The sequence below is a fragment of the Lygodium microphyllum genome, chromosome 23, assembly GCF_053477565.2.
Source record: "Lygodium microphyllum isolate KBCC chromosome 23, Lygodium_microphyllum_v1.1.10, whole genome shotgun sequence".
In the NCBI taxonomy this organism is placed as follows: Eukaryota; Viridiplantae; Streptophyta; class Polypodiopsida; order Schizaeales; family Lygodiaceae; genus Lygodium; species Lygodium microphyllum.
In genome coordinates, this window is record NC_141157.1 from 80863541 (window position 1) to 80882430 (window position 18890).

An 18890-nucleotide genomic window follows, 5' to 3' on the forward strand; every position below is an offset into this window, starting at 1 on the left:
AAAGGAAAACATTAGATGTGTGGCTACCATCGCATACGATGAGGTGGGAAAGTGGTCTTAGAAGGTGAAATGGATGCCCTGGGAATGGATGTGTAAAGTACAATAGGGGAGCCACTAGTAAACCAATCAACTAATCCTTCAAGAGTAGTGAAGGAGATAGGTTGCTCAAGTTGTCCGCATGCCACATGTCCAATAGCCATTGGGATAGATTGAGCATATGGTACAACAACGAGAGGTGTAGCCCCATTGGACTAGCCAACCAATGTGGAGGCAGTTGCAGCAATCTGTTGTGGTTTTCTAGGTGTAAGAACCTTAGCCTTGGTACGAGACTCCCGTCCGCATGGCCGACCTTTGGCAATGTGTGCAAAACCTATTTTTCTTAGGAATTTGCTGCAAGAGGAATCGTGTTTCTTTGGTCCCGTCAAAGGAAGGGATGTCACCCTTGCTTTGGCTTGCCTTCGCATCTTGTGAGTTCTTGCCACTCTTGAATTTTCCTCCTGAAGGAGAGGCAATCAACCCTCGTCCCTCGGAGTAAGCCCATGTGGAGGCTTTCTTGTGGACTTGATCACGCAATTGTGCATAACACAAGAACTAACCCTCAAACTCGTAGAAGGTCAGCAATCTAGATAGAGAGAGAATGTGCTAGATAAAATGAAAGTATTTATCAAGCAACTTATTCAAGAAGAATGTGACATAATCCTTCTAACTTCGAGGAGCCAATAGTAGCAAACTTGGCAAGAAACCGTCGATATTCAGCCAACTTGACTTTCTAATCATCCCCTTCTTTAATGGAAAACTCCTGAAGCTCAAAATCGAGATTGATATGTTGAGTGTGATCTTGTGCCGCATAGTGGTCAATGAGATGACTCCAATGCTCAAATGCAAGGGAAAAATGTTGTAACTAAGAGTGAGATTCAGAAAGCAACCCCTACATTAACTCAACATTGGCCGTTGCATTGCGGGCTCTCCATTGATGGACGTGATCAAGGTGAGCTAATAGAGGGATCGATACCAACGACGTGGTCCCAAAGGCCCTGAGATTCAAGCACTTGTTACATGAAGTTCAACCAAGTAGTGAAATCCAACCCATTAAAACAATTCTTATTTTTTCACCTTTGTCAATGATGCTACACAGAAAGTATGGGTTTACCCTATTCGTAGCAAGGATGAAGTGCTTGACAAGTTTAAAAAATTCTTGGCATTGGCTAAAAATCAAACAAATAAGACACTTAAGTGTCTTCGCTCTGACAATGGTGGGAAATATGTGTCCAAAGCCTTTCAGGCATTTTGTGACAACAAAGGGATAAAGAGGGAGCTCATTGCCCCTCATAATCCACCCCAAAATGGAGTTGCGGAGCGTATGAATCAGACCATACAGGATAAGGTCCGTACGATGCTGTCTCATGCTGCATTACCCCATGGTTTTTGGGCAAAGGCTGTTATGACAGCCATTCACTTGATTAATCGGTCACCAAACAGGTCTTTTGGAGGGAGTGTGGTCAGGCAAGCCACCTTCATATGCTCATCTGAAAGTGTTTGGCTGCGAGGCTTTTGTGCACATTCATAAAGAAAAGCGCAACAAACTTGAGCGCAAGTCCTGTAAATGCATTTTCCTAGGATATGCTGACGAGGGTGAAATGGGGTATAAATTGTGGGATCCCGAGAAAAGGAAAATAGTACGCAGCAATGACGTTATCTTCCGGGAAACAACCTGCAAAGACTGAGGAGGTCCGTAGGGTTGTATTCCAAAAAGAAATACCTTTTGGACAGCAAAATGTGCCCGTTGTACAGCAGCAAATACCTGCTGTAAATGAACCTGTAAATGCAGGAAATGATACTGGAAATGATCAGCTAGCAATTGCCCATGAAAATGAGCCATTACATGTGCAGGAACAGCCAGGACAGCAAGCTATTAATGCTGATTTGCAAGCTGAAATGCCAGGACAGCATGCTGAAAATGGAAATTTGCAGGAGCAGCCAGCAAACAATGACCATTGGGTTAGGAGATCGTCTAGGGCTACTAGACAACCTGACACATTTGTTCCTGGTGCAATTAATGTGGCTGAGTATGTCATGTTGACAGACTGTGGTGAACCGTCTTGCTTCAAGGAAGCAATGGACAGATAGGACAGCAAGAAATGGTATAAAGCCATGCTGTCAGAGATGGAATCTCTTGAAAAAAATGGCACTTGGGACTTGGTACAGTTGCCTAAAGGGCAAAAAACCCTTCCATGCAAATGGATTTACAAAATAAAGGTCACTTCTGGTTCCTCACCAAAGTACCAAGCAAGATTGGTTGCAAAGGGGTACAAACAAGAGCATGGAATTGATTTTGATGAGATTTTCTCTCCTAAAGTCAAGATGACTACATTGAGAACCATTTTGGGCTTGGTTGCAGTTGAGGATATGGAGCTCATACAGATGGATGTAAAGATTGTGTTTTTACATGGTGATCTGCATGAAGACATATATATGCAACAGCCTGAAGGGTTTGTTGAACAAGGGAAGGAAAAAATGGTATGTAAACTCAAAAGGAGTTTGTATGGGCTAAAACAAGCACCAAGAGAATGGTATCATAAGTTTGATACATTCATGTAGTCCCAAGGCTTTCATAGAAGTCAAGTGGATCACTGCCTGTACACCAAGAAGGCAGCAGATGGCAGCCTGATTATCTTGGTTTTGTATGTTGATGACATGCTGATTGCTGGCAAAGATACTCATGCCTTGGATTCATTGATGCAAAGTCTTCATGGGAGCTTTGACATGAAGGATCTGGGTGATGCAAATCACATTCTTGGCATGCGAATACTCAGAGATAGATCTAAAGGCTTACTCTATCTATCTCAGCAGGAGTATATCTCCAAAGTTTTGCAATGTTTCAATATGGAGGGGGGGAAAACAATTGGGATTCCATTGCCTCCATATGTGAAACTCAGTGCAGAGGACAGCCCTACATCTGATGATGAGAAGGCTGAAATGGCCAGGATACCATATGCTTCAGCTGTTGGCAGTTTGATGTATGCTATGGTTGCTACATGTCCTGACATTGCTTTTGCAGTGGGAGTGGTTAGCAGATATGTGGCAACCCCTGGCAAGAAGCATTGGGATGCAGTGAAAGGTATTATAAGATACCTCAAAGGCACAAAGGAGTTGTGCATTTGCTTTGGAAAGCAGAAAGCATCTGTTGTTGGCTTTACGGATGCAGACTATGCTGGTCATGCGGACTACAAGAAGTCTACTTCTGGGTATGTGTTTACTTTCACAGGAGGAGCGGTCTCTTGGATCTTCAGGCTACAAAAGTGTGTTGCATTGTCAACTACAAAGGCAGAGTATGTAGCTGCCACTGAGGCATGCAAGGAGGCTTTATGGCTTTCACGTCTGGTGGGAGAGCTTGGCATCACAGAGTTACTTGTTCTCCATTGTGATAGTCAAAGTGCTATCATGATAGCACGGAATCCTATCTTTTATGCAAAGACAAAGCACATACAGGTGAAGCATCACTTCATTAGAGATGTACTTGACAGCAAGAGCATTGAGCTTGTCAAAGTGCATACAGATGATAATTCTGCAAACCTTCTCACGAAGGATCTTCCAACAGAGCGGTTTGCTCATTGCCGACAGATGATGGGAGTTGGATAGATATATTTATTTCAGCTTTGTACATACTTAGACTTAGTTGATTCTTTTCTCCTCTTAAGGCACATTGTCTTTAGGTGGGAGGTTGTTGGGAATAAAGGGCCATCGTGCCTTTTATATGTGCACGGGTGTGAACACACCCTTAGCACATTGGACTTTCATACATATATCTATCTAAAACCTAAAGTGGTACACTCGTCATTGTACCGAAAAACGTGTTCACTCTCTACTCTGCTCACTCGCACTCTCTCTGTCTCCCTCACTGAGCGTAAGGTTTGTCTACCTCTATCTCCATGCCTAATCGATTCCTTCATTGTCATTGTTGGTAACATTGTATCTGCACCTATTAGTGGTGTCGGCACTTTGCCTTTGTTTCCATGTATCGAGCTCCCTTTCATAGGCCCTTTATCTTTCAGACTTGGGCTTTCCGCTCCTCTCAATTTATGACCTTACTAGGCTTGGTATTCGAGTTCTCTTCACCAAGCAGGCCGTTTGCATTGAGGATTGTTCTACAAGAGTTGTTATCGCGATAGGTTGGTAGGAGAGCGAGCTTTATAGACTCCATTCCTCTTCTCTCATGCAAGGTCCTTCGAGGCAATTGTCTATTGCTATATACCCCTTTCTGCTTGTGCACCCCTCATTCCACAAGTTCCTTCCCATCCCCCACCTTTTCCTTCGCTGGTTCCATTGTATCTGTTAGCAGTCATGTTTGTCATGCCTTGTCATCTCCTGCCTATGAGCCTCAGTCTGAGTCAGACGAGGACATTAGGAGCTCTGACATGTCTGTCATGTGTTATGATGGGGGAGGCTAGTCACTCTTGACTGGCTGTCTTAGGTTGTGTATTTCTTTTTGGCCTCTTTTAGTGGGCAGCCACTGGCTGCCCGGCCACCTTTTTGGTCACTATAGTGGGGCGCCCATTTTAGGGCACATTTAGGGTTTGCGCCCATTTTAGGGTTAGGGTTAGGGTTTGTCCGTTGCCTATATATTGGCAGCCCCCCTCCCCACTTGGTCAGTTGTCTTCTTGCAGATTCCGACACTCCTTCTCCCCCGTGGTGGTGCTGCCATCGTCATCAGCCTGATCTAGTGCCCTCACTGACGCTGTGGGCTGCGTGCAGGGACTGATCAGTCCATTTCAGTGTATTCAGCATTCATTTCAGTCAGTGCAGATTTCTCTTCCTTATTTTCTGCTTTCTCTCTCTCTCTCCCTCCGTGTTCGTATTTCCTCTTCCATTGCGCACTCTCACATGGTATCAGAGCCGAAGGAGAGTACACGGAGCTGAGTTTTACGCGGGAGAACACCCACAACTTTGCGTTTGCTGGTCAAGACGTCTCCAACAGCTGAGGTGTCACCTTCTGCACCATCTCCTTGATCAAGGCGGCCTGTTTTGGTGTCAACATATTTGCGTTTGCTGCTGGCGCCTTCTCCTGTGGCTGCCACGTCATCACCAACCTCTTCCTGCTTGCGTTTTCAGCCTGGGCGGCCCTCCTCCAGCTGGGCGACACCCTTCCAGCCTGCGCCTTGCTGTTCTGGCTGTTGTTCCATCGTCCAGCAACTCTTTTCCTGCTGGCCCAGGCTGCGTTTTCAGGCAGACGGCTGTTTTTCTGTGGTGATTGCATCGTCAACATTTGCGTTTGACATCATCCTTGCGTTCTGTGCAAGGCGGCCAGCTCAGGAGCTTCTGGTGTTTGTGTTTCGGCACCGGCAACCTTCCCTTGTTGTGTTTTGGTGTTTGCAGATTGGAAGATGTCTTCTCATCAGTTTACGGGCTTTGATGACTCAGATGACGAGCTTTTGCCTCGACACTCATCTGAACGGAGGCGTGATTTCTATCACGAGGACCGTCGTCCAAAGTCTATTCCTCTTTCTCGTCCCCCTTCTATTCATGTATCTCGGCAATCCCCTTCCAGTGGGCCGAAGATGCAGCCTTTGGTACCCCTTGTACAGGTACCCGTACTTCCTCAGCTGCCCAAAGAGGACCGGTTGGATGGCTCCAACTTTTCTCTATGGTCCTGCAAGGTGGAGTGTATCTTGGACTCCTTCGATCTTTGGGAGCTTGTTTCTGTTCCTATTCCCCGGCCTATGGTGGATCCCGCAGATGGGACATCTATGGATCGTGCAGCCTTATGGGATCGGCTTAATTCTAGAGCCAGATCTTTCCTCTTTCTGAGTTTGCAGGATTCTATCCTTGTTCATGTTCACAGGTTGAAGACTGCAGCGGACGTGTGGCAGAAGCTAGCGTCTCTCTATCAGCAGAAGACGTTTGCCCACCGGATATCTCTCGAAAAGAAGTTGCGGATGCTCGCTATTGATGATAGTCCTTCCATGAAGGACCACATCAACAAATTACACGATATGAGGGATGAGCTTGCATCCCTCGGTCGGACGATATCTTCTGAAGACATGGCTATGATTCTTTTGACTCAACTGCCATCGCCTCGGTTTGATGTCTTCTACACCAGCCTACTTACATCGAGGACCCGTGAGACGCTTCTGTGGGAGGAGCTATCCCCGCTTGTCTTGGAGCATGATGAGCGACTCAGAGAGGTCAGTGCTAGTGGATCCGACTCCACTAGAGCCTTTGTTGCAGATTCGGGAGGACAGAAGAAGAAGAAGACGAAGTCAAAGGCTAAGCAGAAGGATAGTTCTTCAGGCTCTGACTCAGATTCAGAGAGACCGACGTGCCCACACTGTGGGAAAGGGACACATCCAGAGGAGAAATGTTGGAAGAAGTACCCTCACCTTCGTCCGGGAGCGAAGGGTGGATCTACATCGGAGCCTTCTTCTACCTCTACACCAGCTGTTACCCATGAGTCAGTGTTCCTTCATATCCATGCTTTGGAGGAGGATCCTTCTTCCATGGCTGCAGTGTCTTCTGCGCAGCCTTGGTTAGTGGACAGTGGTGCTTCGAGTCATATGACTCCCCGAGGTGATTTGTTACAGGATCTCCGTCCATCAGAGGGTTCAGTCACTGTTGGTGACATTTTATCGGTGCCTATTAGTGGTGTTGGCACATTGCCTTTGTTTACAGACCGACCTACGAGCTTCCTTTCACAGGCCCTACATGTTCCGGACTTGGGCCTTCCCCTCCTCTCAGTTTATGGCCTTACGAGGCTTGGCACACGAGTGATCTTCACCGAGCATGCCGTTGTTATTGAGGATTCTTCTATAGGAGCTGTCTTATCTACAGGTTGGCAGGAGAGCAGGCTTTACAGGCTCCATTCCCCTTCTTTGATGCAGGGTCCTCCGCGGCAGTCTATTGCTACACCCGTTCCCGCTTGTGCACCTTCTATTCCACAGGTTCCTTCCCATCCCCCACCTTCTCCTCCGGTGGTTCCCTCGTACCCCCCATCCCTTTCAGAGGGGGACGATCTCGGTGATGCGGCTGTGGATTCCCTGGCCCCTAGTGTTTTAGAGGGGGCTTTCCAGGATCGTGAGGAGCTCCTTCAACGGCAGTCTACTTCGACGGACTTCATCGACATTGGCATTCCTCTTGCCACCCCAGGATCTATTTCCTCTTCGGCCTTCAGCCACATCCAGGATTTGAGAGGGGGTGTTAGCAGGCATGTTTGTCATGCCTTGTCATCTCCTGCCTGTGAGCCTCAGTCTGAGTCAGACGAGGACATTAGGAGCTCTGACATGTCTGTCATGTGTTATGATGGGGGAGGCTAGTCACTCTTGACTGGCTATCTTAGGTTGTGTATTTCTTTTTGGCCTCTTTTAGTGGGCAGCCACTGGCTGCCCGGCCACCTTTTTGGTCACTGTAGTGGGGCGCCCATTTTAGGGCACTTTTAGGGTTTGCGCCCATTTTAGGGTTAGGGTTAGGGTTTGTCCGTTGCCTATATATTGGCAGCCCCCCTCCCCACTTGGTCAGTTGTCTTCTTGCAGATTCCGACACTCCTCCCCCGTGGTGGTGCTGCCATCGTCATCAGCCTGATCTGGTGCCCTCACTGACGCTGTGGGCTGCGTGCAGGGACTGATCAGTCCATTTCAGTGTATTCAGCATTCATTTCAGTCGGTGCAGATTTCTCTTCCTTATTTTCTGCTTTCTCTCTCTCTCTCCCTCCGTGTTCGTATTTCCTCTTCCGTTGCGCACTCTCACAGTATCACCCCCCGCTCCCCCCTTTTCCCTTTAGAGGGGGACGATCTCGATTATAAGCCTGTGGATTTCCTAGTCCCCCAATGTTTCAAAGGAGATTTCTAGGATTATGAGGAGCTTCTTCATCAACTATCTTCATCAACGGACTTCATCAACATTGGCATTCCTCTTGACTCGGCATAGCATTGTAGCGAGAGTTCCAACCCTAGAGGGTTCCTCTAGGATTAGAGCATTAAGAAATGATTTATGGCTTAGGGCATCTGCAATCACATTCTCCTTGCCTAGTCTATATTTGATTTCAAAGTCAAATTCCTACGAGGTCTCAATCCATTGGCATTGTCTCATATTGAGATCTGGTTGAGTAAAAATCCACTTTAGGCTTTTATGATCAGTGACTAGAGAAAACCTACTACCAAGCAGGTAATGTCTCCATAATTTAAAGACATGAATTAAAGCAAATAATTCTAGATTATGTGTGGCATAGTTTCTTTTGTGGATCTTTAATTTTCTTGAACCATAGGCTACTGGACGTCCTTCTTGCACAAGCACGCAACCCAAAGTAAGAGAGCTTGCGTCAGTTATGACTTTGAATTCTTGTATGGTCAAAAGCAAGGACACCATGCACAATATCCTTGTATTGATTTACTTATATTTCACAAGGTTTCTGTCTTTAAGTATAGATTGGATGCCAACTAAGATAATTATTATGCTAATTCCTTTCATTGCTTCATTACTTTATATATCAATATCACTCACTCTATATATAGCCTAGGTTTCTTGTATCATGCATAGTTGGTGGTTACTTTTGATATGGTTAACTACTACCATTGCATTACTTTCTTAGTATGAAAATTGTTCATGCGCGATCATGGCAATTTCTATTGCAATGGAAGTATTGTTTGCAATTATTATCTATTGCTATCTTTTCTTGACTACTCCTATGGATCCCAACAAGAAGTTGAGTGTACATGACAAATGATAATTAGAGTTGGAAGCTACCAAGTTAAAGCACCTTGTTTGTTGCTTGTTTTATTTCACCAATGTCAGATTTGTTGCATCTCTTAAGCACCTCACTGTACTTACTAGTAGCAACACTAAAATTGCCTAGAGAATGTTAAACATTGTTAGCAGTCATGTTTGTCATGCTTTGTCATCTCTTGCCTATGAGCCTCAATCTGAGTTAGACGAGGACTTTAGGAGCTCTAATCTATCTGTCACTCGTTTTGACGGAGGAGGTAGCTCATTCTAGAGCACTCAGTTTATTGCCCTTTGGTGCATTTTCTCCTTCAATCTAGATTTTGTGTGCATTTTTCATGCAGTTTCTGCATACATCGATTAGTCTCACCTGACGGACAGTATCCACCTTGTCTAGGATTTTTTCTAAGATTTTCTCGCATTTTACCAATATTAAATGTTGGTCGGCCATATTTTGGCCCTACATTTCAAATCGGCCAGACTTGGGGGTATTTGGCTATCTATAGCCTCCCCCACTCAATTGGCACTGGGTGCTGTGCAAAACCTTTAGCAACAAGGCGAGCCTTGTGCTTGTCCAAAGAACCATCGCTAAGGTACTTGGTCTCGAAGACCCATTTGACGCCAATCACCTTCTTATGAGAGGGGCGAGGCACGAGGTACCAAGTGCCATTCCTCTCAATAGCCTCCAACTCAGCTTCCATAGCCTTCTTCCATGGTGCGGACTGTAAAGCCTCCTTCACGGAGGTGGGCTCTCGATCCTGCATAACACGGGTCATCAAACAATAGTTAGAGCAAACAAGCTCCGTAGAATGTGCCCGGTGCCTCCGTGACCGCCGCGGACCCTGCGGTCCCCACTCCTCTGGGACCCCCTCGATCCCTGAATCTCGGAGTGTGTCACGGGCCCAATGAGGAGGAGGCCGAACCTCTCCTCTCCTCTCCTCGTCGCTCTCCATCAGCTGAAGACTCTGGGATATCCACCGGTGGTAACTCCTCGGGGGTGACCGGTGGAACAATAGACTCTGTATTGGAAACAGAATCGGAATCAAAAGGCACTGGCTCCAAAGGAACTGTCTCGGGAGCCCAACTCTCCCTTGGATCTCCAAGAACGGGATCCTCCTCACCCGCTACTATGGCCGGAACCTCCACGAACTACACATCTCGACTGGTGTACACATCCCGCTTTACGGGATCATACAAGCGATAGCCTTGGGACTGAGAGCTGTAGCCAACGAACACCTGTCTTCAAGAAGCCGCTTCAAATTTATCACGATGAGTCTTGGGAATGTGAACATAGGCATCACACCCAAAAACCCTAAAATAAGAAACATCGGGCTTAGTCCCAAAGTAAGCCTCAAAAGGTGTCATCCCATCAACAGCCGAAGTGGGGGATCGGTTGAGGATGTGAACTACAGTAGCCACAGCCTCGGCCCACAGAAACTGAGGTGTCTGTCGGTGCTCCATCATGGTGCGCGCCATCTTGATCACACTTCGGTTTTTCCGTTCAAGAATGCCATTTTCTTGAGGAGTATTGGTGTTAGCAAACTCCTGGTGAATGCCTTTATCTGCACAAAACGAGCAAACTCATTAGAAACAAATTCACCACCCTTGTCGGAGCGCAAGGTCTTCAATCACCGGCCCGATCGGTTCTTCTCAAAGAGAAGCCAATCCTTGAAGTGGGAGAAAGCCTCCGACTTCAACGCCAAGAAGTAGACCCAAGTCATCCTGCTGTAGTCATCTACGATCAACATGAAGTACGAGCTCCCTTTCAAGGACTCGTTCCGCATAGGGCCACAAAGATCCGTAGATACAAACTCCATCGGGGAAGTAGACCGCCGTGAAGCTTTGTTGGGAATCGCATCCCTATGCTGCTTCCTACGAATGCAGGAGACGCATGGCTGTTGGCTCACCACTATGTCCGGCAACCCTCGAACAAGCTGTCCACGTGACGCCCTCCGAAGATAATCATAGTTGAGGTGACCAAACCGAGCATGCCATAGTTCTGACTGTGTCTGAGAGGTAAGAAGAAGAGTAGGGAGAGCGGTAGAAGACGTCAATTTGTAGATGCCGTTCTCCTCATATCCGGATGAGAGAACTTGCCGGGATCCACAATCAAGGACTCGTACCGAATCACTATCAAACTCCACCAAAAGCCCAAGTAAACAAATTTTATGAACCGAAAGTAGATGATACCCTAAACCTGGCACATGCAAGACCTCTGAGGTATGAGTACCACCACGTCCATCTGGAATAAGCTGCATCTCACCCCGTCCTGCAATAGACACCGAAGAGCTATCTCCGATGAGAATCTGCCCACGCGAAGGTCGCAACTGGGCAACACCAACTAATGAAGAAGTCATGTGCCGGGAGGCACCACTGTCAATGATCCACTCTCGAGCCTGGGGGGCTGTCATCACAGCATCAGAAGCCTTCGGTGTAGAGTCCTCAATGACTACTAGATGAAGAAGCGCAGCTGATGAGGGTGCAGCCACCGCTCCAGAATCCTTCGAGTCCTTCTTATTGGTGTCCTTCTTGTCTTTGTCGGGGCAATCCTTCTTCCAATGGCCGGTCTTACCACAAATATGACATGTGGATTCTTTGTCCTTGTCCTTCTTTGACTTGTTGTCCTCTTTCTTTTTCTTTTGGTCCTTCCCCTTCTTTTGAGAGGCTTGACCTGTCAAAGCTTCCGACTTGGAAGCATGCTATCCCTTCAGTTGTTCCTCTTGGTCCAAGACCATAGGAACCAGCTCTTCCCACCGAAGAGTAGACTCGCGCCCCGAAGCAATAAGGGCGGAGTAAAAAGCACCGAATGGTGGCGGCAACTGGGACAAGAGTGTGATCGCCATGTCTTCGGAGGAAATCGACTTCCCCGCATTCTGAACCTACATCTGAAGCTGTCAAAGCTTGTTGATGTGCTCCCGCAACGAAGAAGACTTGTTCATGGACAAAGTCTGCATCTGCACCTCCAAAGAAACCCTCTTCATAAGGGTCATCCGGTTATACATCTGGTCAAGCTCCAGCCATATCTCCCGAGCCACCGTCAAGTGCTCGATGTGGGCTATCACAGCTGTAGTACAAGACAGAAAAAGAAAAGAACGAATCCAAGCATTCAGTTTGTCCCAGTGAGATTGTGCCTTGGCCAACTCCGCACGAGCATCGGAAGAGAGTTTGGACTCATCTCTCATCGAGGGCCGGTCGATCTCCTCCTGTACAAGCTCCGTCAAATCGTAAGACTCAAGGATGGCCAACATCATCACACGCCAGATGCGGTAATTGTCGCCATCGAGCTCTTGATCTAAGGGAAGAGCCGGTAAGACAGGCACCTTCCGATCCATGATCGTCTGGAACTCCAAGTCAATCTCTGTAGACATCTTTACCTGTAATGCCTTCACAAAAGCAGCCCCCTCAAACTATGAAAACGCAGCTTGCTAGGGCTCTTTCTTCCGCGTCCCGAACCTTCTTCAACCGCCGGAGGCGATGAAAAAGTAAAACCTGCACTTGAAAGCTGAAAATACAGCCTTCCTCCTCTTCAAACAGCAGCAAACAGCAGCAAATTCACCAACTGGACTCCTTTCCCGCGCGCCCATGCTCGCTTCAGCCTTGTTCCGATGCGCAGCCCTCCCGCTCGCCCTCGAATGCTGGAAACGCAGCCTTGTGTCGCGATGGAATCTCCTCTTCAAACAGGTTCTTCACTCAATCAGCCCTTCTTCACTGCTCTGATACCATGTCAGAGTGCAGCAATGCGGAAGCGTGGGACCAAGACTGAGAGAGAGAGTGAACACAGAGAGAAGAGAGAGAGACAGTGGAAGATGAAGATCTGTTGTATAAGGTGTGCTGTATACAAAGATATGCAGATATATACACGGGCGCAGTGCGCGGGACTGCGTGTCTCCACCTCGACGATGCAACCTGCTGTTCACCTCCAAGTACGCTGCAGTCTACACGAATCTCCAGCCTGAAATCTGCAAACACAAGTGTGGAACAATGTGAAGAATGTCGGCTATAAATAGCCAAAAATAATGCGATCAAATCACTTCGGCTGCATTAAATGCAGCCGACTGGTACAATACTAGACTACCACGTGGCAGCTGACATGGCCTGGTGACGTGGCTGCCTGCTTCGCCAGGGGATGACCTGCTCCACCAGGGGATGACTATTGCTAACACTCTCAATAAGAAATTACGGATGATCACTGTTGATGATTCTTCTTTCATGAAGAATCATATTAACAAGTTGGAGGATATGAGGGATGAGCTTGCGTCCCTTGGCAGGATGATATCTTCCAAGAATATAGTTATGATTCTTTTGACTCAATTGCCATTTCCCCAGTTTGATATCTTCTACACTGGTCTTCTTACATTAAGGACCCATGAGAAGCTTCTATGGGAGCAACTTGCCCTACTTGTTTTGGAGCATGATGAGCACGCCCAAGAGGTTGCCAATGGATTCACCTCCACCAAAGCTTTTGTTGCAAGTTCAAGAGGGGGGAAGAGAAAGCAAGGAAAGTTCAAGGCTAAACAACAAAAGACTTCAAGCTTTGACTCTGATTCGGAAAAGCCTAAATGCCCATACTGTGGAAAGGGGACACATCCAAAGGAAAACTGTTGAAAGAAGTACCATGACCTTTGTCTAGGAATAAAGGATGAAGCTAAAATATCCGAGCCTTCTACCTCTACTCCAGCAGTTACCCATGAGTCCATGCTTCTTCATATAGTGGAGCTTCTAGTCATATGACTCCGAGCCTTCTACCTCTACTCCAGCAGTTACCCATGAGTCCATGCTTCTTCATATAGTGGAGCTTCTAGTCATATGACTCCACGAGATGCTTTGTTGTAGAATCTATGCCCTTCTGAGGGTTCAATCAGTGTTGATGACATTGTATCAGTGCCTATTAGTAGTGTTGGAACTTGGCACTTTGCCTTTGTTTCCCAACCACACTTTGAGCTCCCTTTCACAAGCACTTTATGTTCTGGACTTAAGCTTTCCACTCCTCTTAGTTTATGGCCTTACTAGGCTCGGTACCCAAGTTGTCTTCACGAGTAGGCCATTTGTATTGAGGATTCTTCTACAGGGGCTATTATCGCAACAGGTTGGTAGAAGAGTGGGCTTTACTAGCTCCATTTCCCTTCTCTTATGCAAGGTCCTCCGAGACAGTTGTCTATTGCTACACCTATTCCCGCTTGTACACCATCTATTCCACAGGTTCCTTCCCATTCCCCACCCTCTCCTCCAATGGTTCCCTTGTACACCCCATTCCTTTTAGAGAGGGATGATCTTGGTGATACAGCTGTGGATTTCTTGGCCCCTAGTCCTTCAAAGGGGGTTTCCCAAGATCGTGAGGAGCTTCTTTATCAACAATCTACATCAACAGACTTCATCAACATTGGCATTCCTCTTGCCACCCTAGGATCTGTTTCTTCCTTGGCCTTCTGCCACATCTTGGATCTGAGAGAGGGTGTAGCAATTATGTTTGTGATGCTTTGTCATCTCTAACCTATAAGCGTCAGACTAAGCCAGAAGAGAACTTTAGAAGCTCTAACCTATCTATCACTTGTTTTGACAGAGGAGGTAGCTCATTCAAGAGTGCTCGGCTTATTGCCTTTCAGCGCATTTTCTCCTTCAGTTGGAATTTTGTATGCATTTCCCAAGCAGTTTTTGCATACATCAATCTGTCTCACCTACCAAACATTGTCCACCTTTTCCAAGATTTTTTAGAGATTTTCCGGCATTTTACCAACATTAAATGCTAGTCGGCCATATTTTGGTCCCAAACTTTAGATCGGCCAGATTTGGGGGTATTTCACTATTTATGGCCTCCCCCACTGAGTTAGCAAATCATTCATTCATCTTCCTTCTTCCTTGGCAAGTGCATGCTCCAACTCCGTCATCTTTCTCCGTCTCTGGTGGTACCGCCATCATCAACCTAATCTGGTGTCTTCACTGATGCTATGGGTTGTGTGTAGGGACTGATCAGTCCTCCTTCTGTATTCAACATTCTATCCTTATTCAGTGCAAATTTCTTTCTTTTCTTGCAGTCTCTCTCTATGCCTTTGTCTCTGTGTTTGTGTTCCCTCTTCCATTGCACACTCTCACAAACATAATACCCAAGTTTTAGATTTCCTTTCCCAATGAGATTGGCCACATGCTCAAATACAAAAGGAATTATCTACATGCCCAACAAAAGTTAAGACATTCTCTACATCATAGGTGTAGATGCCCTCGAAACATACTTGAGGGAAACGGGCAAACAGAAATGAGAATGGAAACACAAACAAAAGCGCAAAACAAAAACGTCAAATTTCGAGAAGGGAAAAACGGAAATGCCACATCATCCAGTTGGGTATCGGGGAGGAAGGGGAGGAGGGAGGGATTGGCTTAGACTCTAGGTGCTTAGAAACTAAAAGTTAGAATATAACTTTCATACTCAAAATCAAAGCTCTCTAATTTCCTTTAAAAGAGTTCTACAAAAGACGTAAGCTCAAAGGAGCTTTCTGATGCATACAAGGATTTTGGCACATAATTAATATGTTGATAACTTCCTCTTCCTCATCCATGTCGTAGTCTTTAGTTGTGTTGTAGGTATATCCTCTTCATTCTCATCCTCCTCATTAAGGAAGACAATTGAAACAAATAGAAATGACTCTAAGCTTAATCATTTTAAATAATTAAACATTAAATATTTAACAATTTAAACTTAATTAACGAAACATTTAACACTTAAATATTAAATATTGATGTAACAAGTTTTAAAGAAAAGATTACATTAAAACATCAGATATTTAACAATAAAACATTAATAACGCTTAAAGAACATGACAATTAAAAAGCACAAAGAACATGAGATTAATAATGCTTTAGACACTAGTTTTAAAGCGTAAAGAACATGATGATTACTAACACTATGCTGAACAAGCGTAAACAACATGACGATTGATAATGTTATGTTTAAAGCGTAAAGAATATGCTATGTTTTGCTGAAAATGTTTCAGGCTTGTTGGAAAATGGGAGAACCAAAACGTTTCCCCAAGGGGAAACACCACATGGCAGCCGCTTCCCCAAAGGGGAAACACATTTCAGGTGCTCCTCCATACATTTTGGCGTTTCAGGTCCTATAAAAACGGGTGTTTCAGGGCATTTCCCACTTCTATGCCTGGAAACCCTTATTTCTAACACACACAAACACGCGCCATCCTCTAAAGCTCCATGATTCTCCATGCCACACTCTAGCATGCATACATATTGCATAGCAATATCACTACTAGAGTAGACAGCTTATTTTGGCTACTTCTAGCACTTATGCTTTACAAATTTCCCATGGAAGACTGGCCAGGCAAACCACTCAGAATCTATTATACATGTCATTCATGTACTGAATATGGTACTGTGTTTTGTTCAAACAAACAAACAGACAGGCTGCTGCAAGAGTCAAGACAACTCTCTTGAACGGCCCAACAGTACCAAAAATTGAGCCGGTCAACCTTGACAAACAGACTGCTGAAAACACCAATGGACAACAATAACAGTACATCCTACAAGCTGAGGAACTTGCATAGTGGGATATAAGAGATAGAACAATAACAGGCATGAAATAATGGACTGCTGCAGCCTGCTGCAACTCTACTCCCCCAAACAAAGAAACAAACCCACCCCCAAAACAAAAAAAAAACACTGCTACTACTCCTACTCAAACAGGGCCATCAAGACCAGGTCTGAAGTCATTGGCACCAGCAATCTTCCTTGTGCACATCAGAGCCAGCTAAATTTTCTGCAACAAAGCAGCCAGCAGCTGAAAGGCTACTGAAATACCTACAAAACTGCCAGCTGATGGCCAAGGCGAGATCCCAGTGGAATGCAAAACTATACATCCTACTAGACTTAGCGGACTGTCAAGCTTTGAATTGAAGAAATAAATCCAAAAGAGTGCTTTAATTTCTGCCATTTTCTCCCATTCTCATTCAGCATGAAAAACGTAATGTTCCGAATATGGTTTGAATTGCATTATATTGTGTACATCAACTCACGTATAGCTCTGAAGTTGGATTAAAGGCATCAAAAGGACAGAAAACTATGCTGTAGCAGTAACTATAACTCTAATTTATGGAATCACGTTATCAACGGACCATTATACTGACTTACATCATGTAAATGAAGGAACGATAATGGCATAATCTTGCTCCGATAAAGAAATGCAGCTCTAAAGATGGCAACTAGTAAGTTATATGCAACAGCAATTTCTTATAACGGCAGCTAGTAATAACGCCACCTAAAGAGACCTTGGGGACCTCCTCGTTCGTCACTGCACTCTGAGCTTCGGATTCCTCCAGGAGGCGGCGCATCTGCACTAGGCGGGCAGGGGCACGGGAAGCATCTGATCCTTCAGCCGCAGCAGCAGCAGCAAAACATTGAACGATCAGCCTTCTGCACAATGCGAGCGATTTCTGTCGAGGAACCAAAACCCTGGCATTTCGCGGCGCAGCTTCAGAGAACGGAAGGGTGAGCCTTGCGAGACAAGCTCTCCCTGTCGTCGCTATAGCCATGGCCCAAGACGAATAATTTCATGCAGGATCTGGCCTTAGCACTTTCAAAGGCAAATATTAGGCAGACCACGGTGACATGATATATGAGAGCAAGGTATACTTTTGTAATATTCAATAATAAAAGAAACACAACATAAGCACATCTCAAGATTACACCTTCGTGATATTGCATGTATGAGGATTCACCACTAGATATAGAGAACTAGGTTTGACAAGCGCAGCTTAGTAAAGGAGTATAAAGTTCTATATGCAGTTTTTACATGTTTGTTATATAGCAGTTTTACTGATGGTGTTTAGACATGCATTGTGTTTCGAAGCAAAGTACATTTGTAGATGAGTTTTGGTGAAACGTACTAACCTCGTATGCTCCTGCACGGTATTTTTATAAGTGTCGTGGAGAGTGGGTTCTCGTGATCTGATGCAATGGTGGTTTTGGTGATACTATAGTTTATGTGGTAGTGGTAGAATGTTAAATGCTCTAAGCTCGATGGCCGGGCACAATAAAGGTCTACAAGGTGCATGATGATATTCAATATCCTTGTAAGCTTCCGCTATCATATTTGTGCAAAGGAACTTTCGATGTACTTGGAAGGAAGCATCACTTTGCATGCATTGAAGAGGAGAAGAGAAGAAGCAAGTGTTGCAAAAGCTCTATTGAAATCAAGTTCCAAGAGGAGAAGAGAAGGTACAAGTGTTGCGGAAGCTCTCCTGAAATCAAGCTCCAAGAGGAGATCCCTACATATATTTTGTAGGAGAGAAGGTTGAAGTGTTGTCAAAGCTCTATTGAAATCAAGCTCCAAGAGGAGAGCCCTACACATATTGTGTAAGAGAGAATGAGAGACTCAAGAAGGATCAAAAGGTGCCAACTTCCAAGTTGTGCAAGTGTTAGCCGATTGTATACCGTGTAAGGAACCGTGATCTTGATCTTGTTTCCAAGATCTACATGTTAAGAACCCGTATATATGTAACAGAGGAGCTTGCTCCTTGTCAATAATATAACTCCACAAGCAGGGGGGAGGGGACTGGCCCATCTTCCAATCCCTAGTGTGTTGTCAATCTCTCTCTCTCTCTCTCTCTCTCTCTCTCTCTCTCTCTTTTCTCTCATCTATTATCTCTTTACGCTAGCATAATATTCATCATATATCTTTTAAGTATATAAGAAAGTCGAGCATGTATCTCGGATCTTATAACAGTGGTATCAGAGCAACTCTCTTTGCTTTTCTCAAAGTAAAGGCGATCCTTGCAAGAAGAAGGTAAAGATGGAAATTGATGAAGTGTCTACAAGTGAGCAATTACAAGCTCAATTGATAGAGTATCATAGCTTGTCGGAGATTCCCGAAGTACGTCAAAGGGCAAGGGTGTTGAGATATCGAGCTCCACTCGTGATACGCCAGGGTGACCGTTGTGTATTTATGTCATCGACTTGTCAGTTGCAGATGCGGTTGGTACACCGCCCATGAATAATAGCTACATGATAGCTATCCTTATCTACTCTAGTTCGTGGCTCAGTTAGTATGCCACCTTAGTTAGTTGAGTTTGGTTTGAGACCCATATATAGGGTTCTTCTATTTCTTTGTACTAGACTCCTTTTTGGCTTACACAACTAAGAAGAGGAAAACTGTTTTCAGCCTCCACCTTTGTGTGTAT

General features: G+C 45.4%; 1 protein-coding gene across 2 annotated transcripts in view; it reads right to left on the reverse strand.

Annotated features, from left to right (window-relative positions):
* LOC148016389 (Class I peptide chain release factor) overlaps window positions 1–17309 on the reverse strand; it is an 88861-nt gene extending 71552 nt beyond the window's left edge. For both annotated transcript variants that reach the window (XM_087663698.1, XM_087663697.1), the window contains exon 1: window positions 16970–17309. In XM_087663698.1, the coding sequence (XP_087519824.1) occupies window positions 16970–17243 (274 nt within the window). In that variant the 5' untranslated portion in view covers window positions 17244–17309. The remainder of the gene's footprint in view (window positions 1–16969) is intronic.
* Window positions 17310–18890: the final 1581 nt, after the last annotated feature.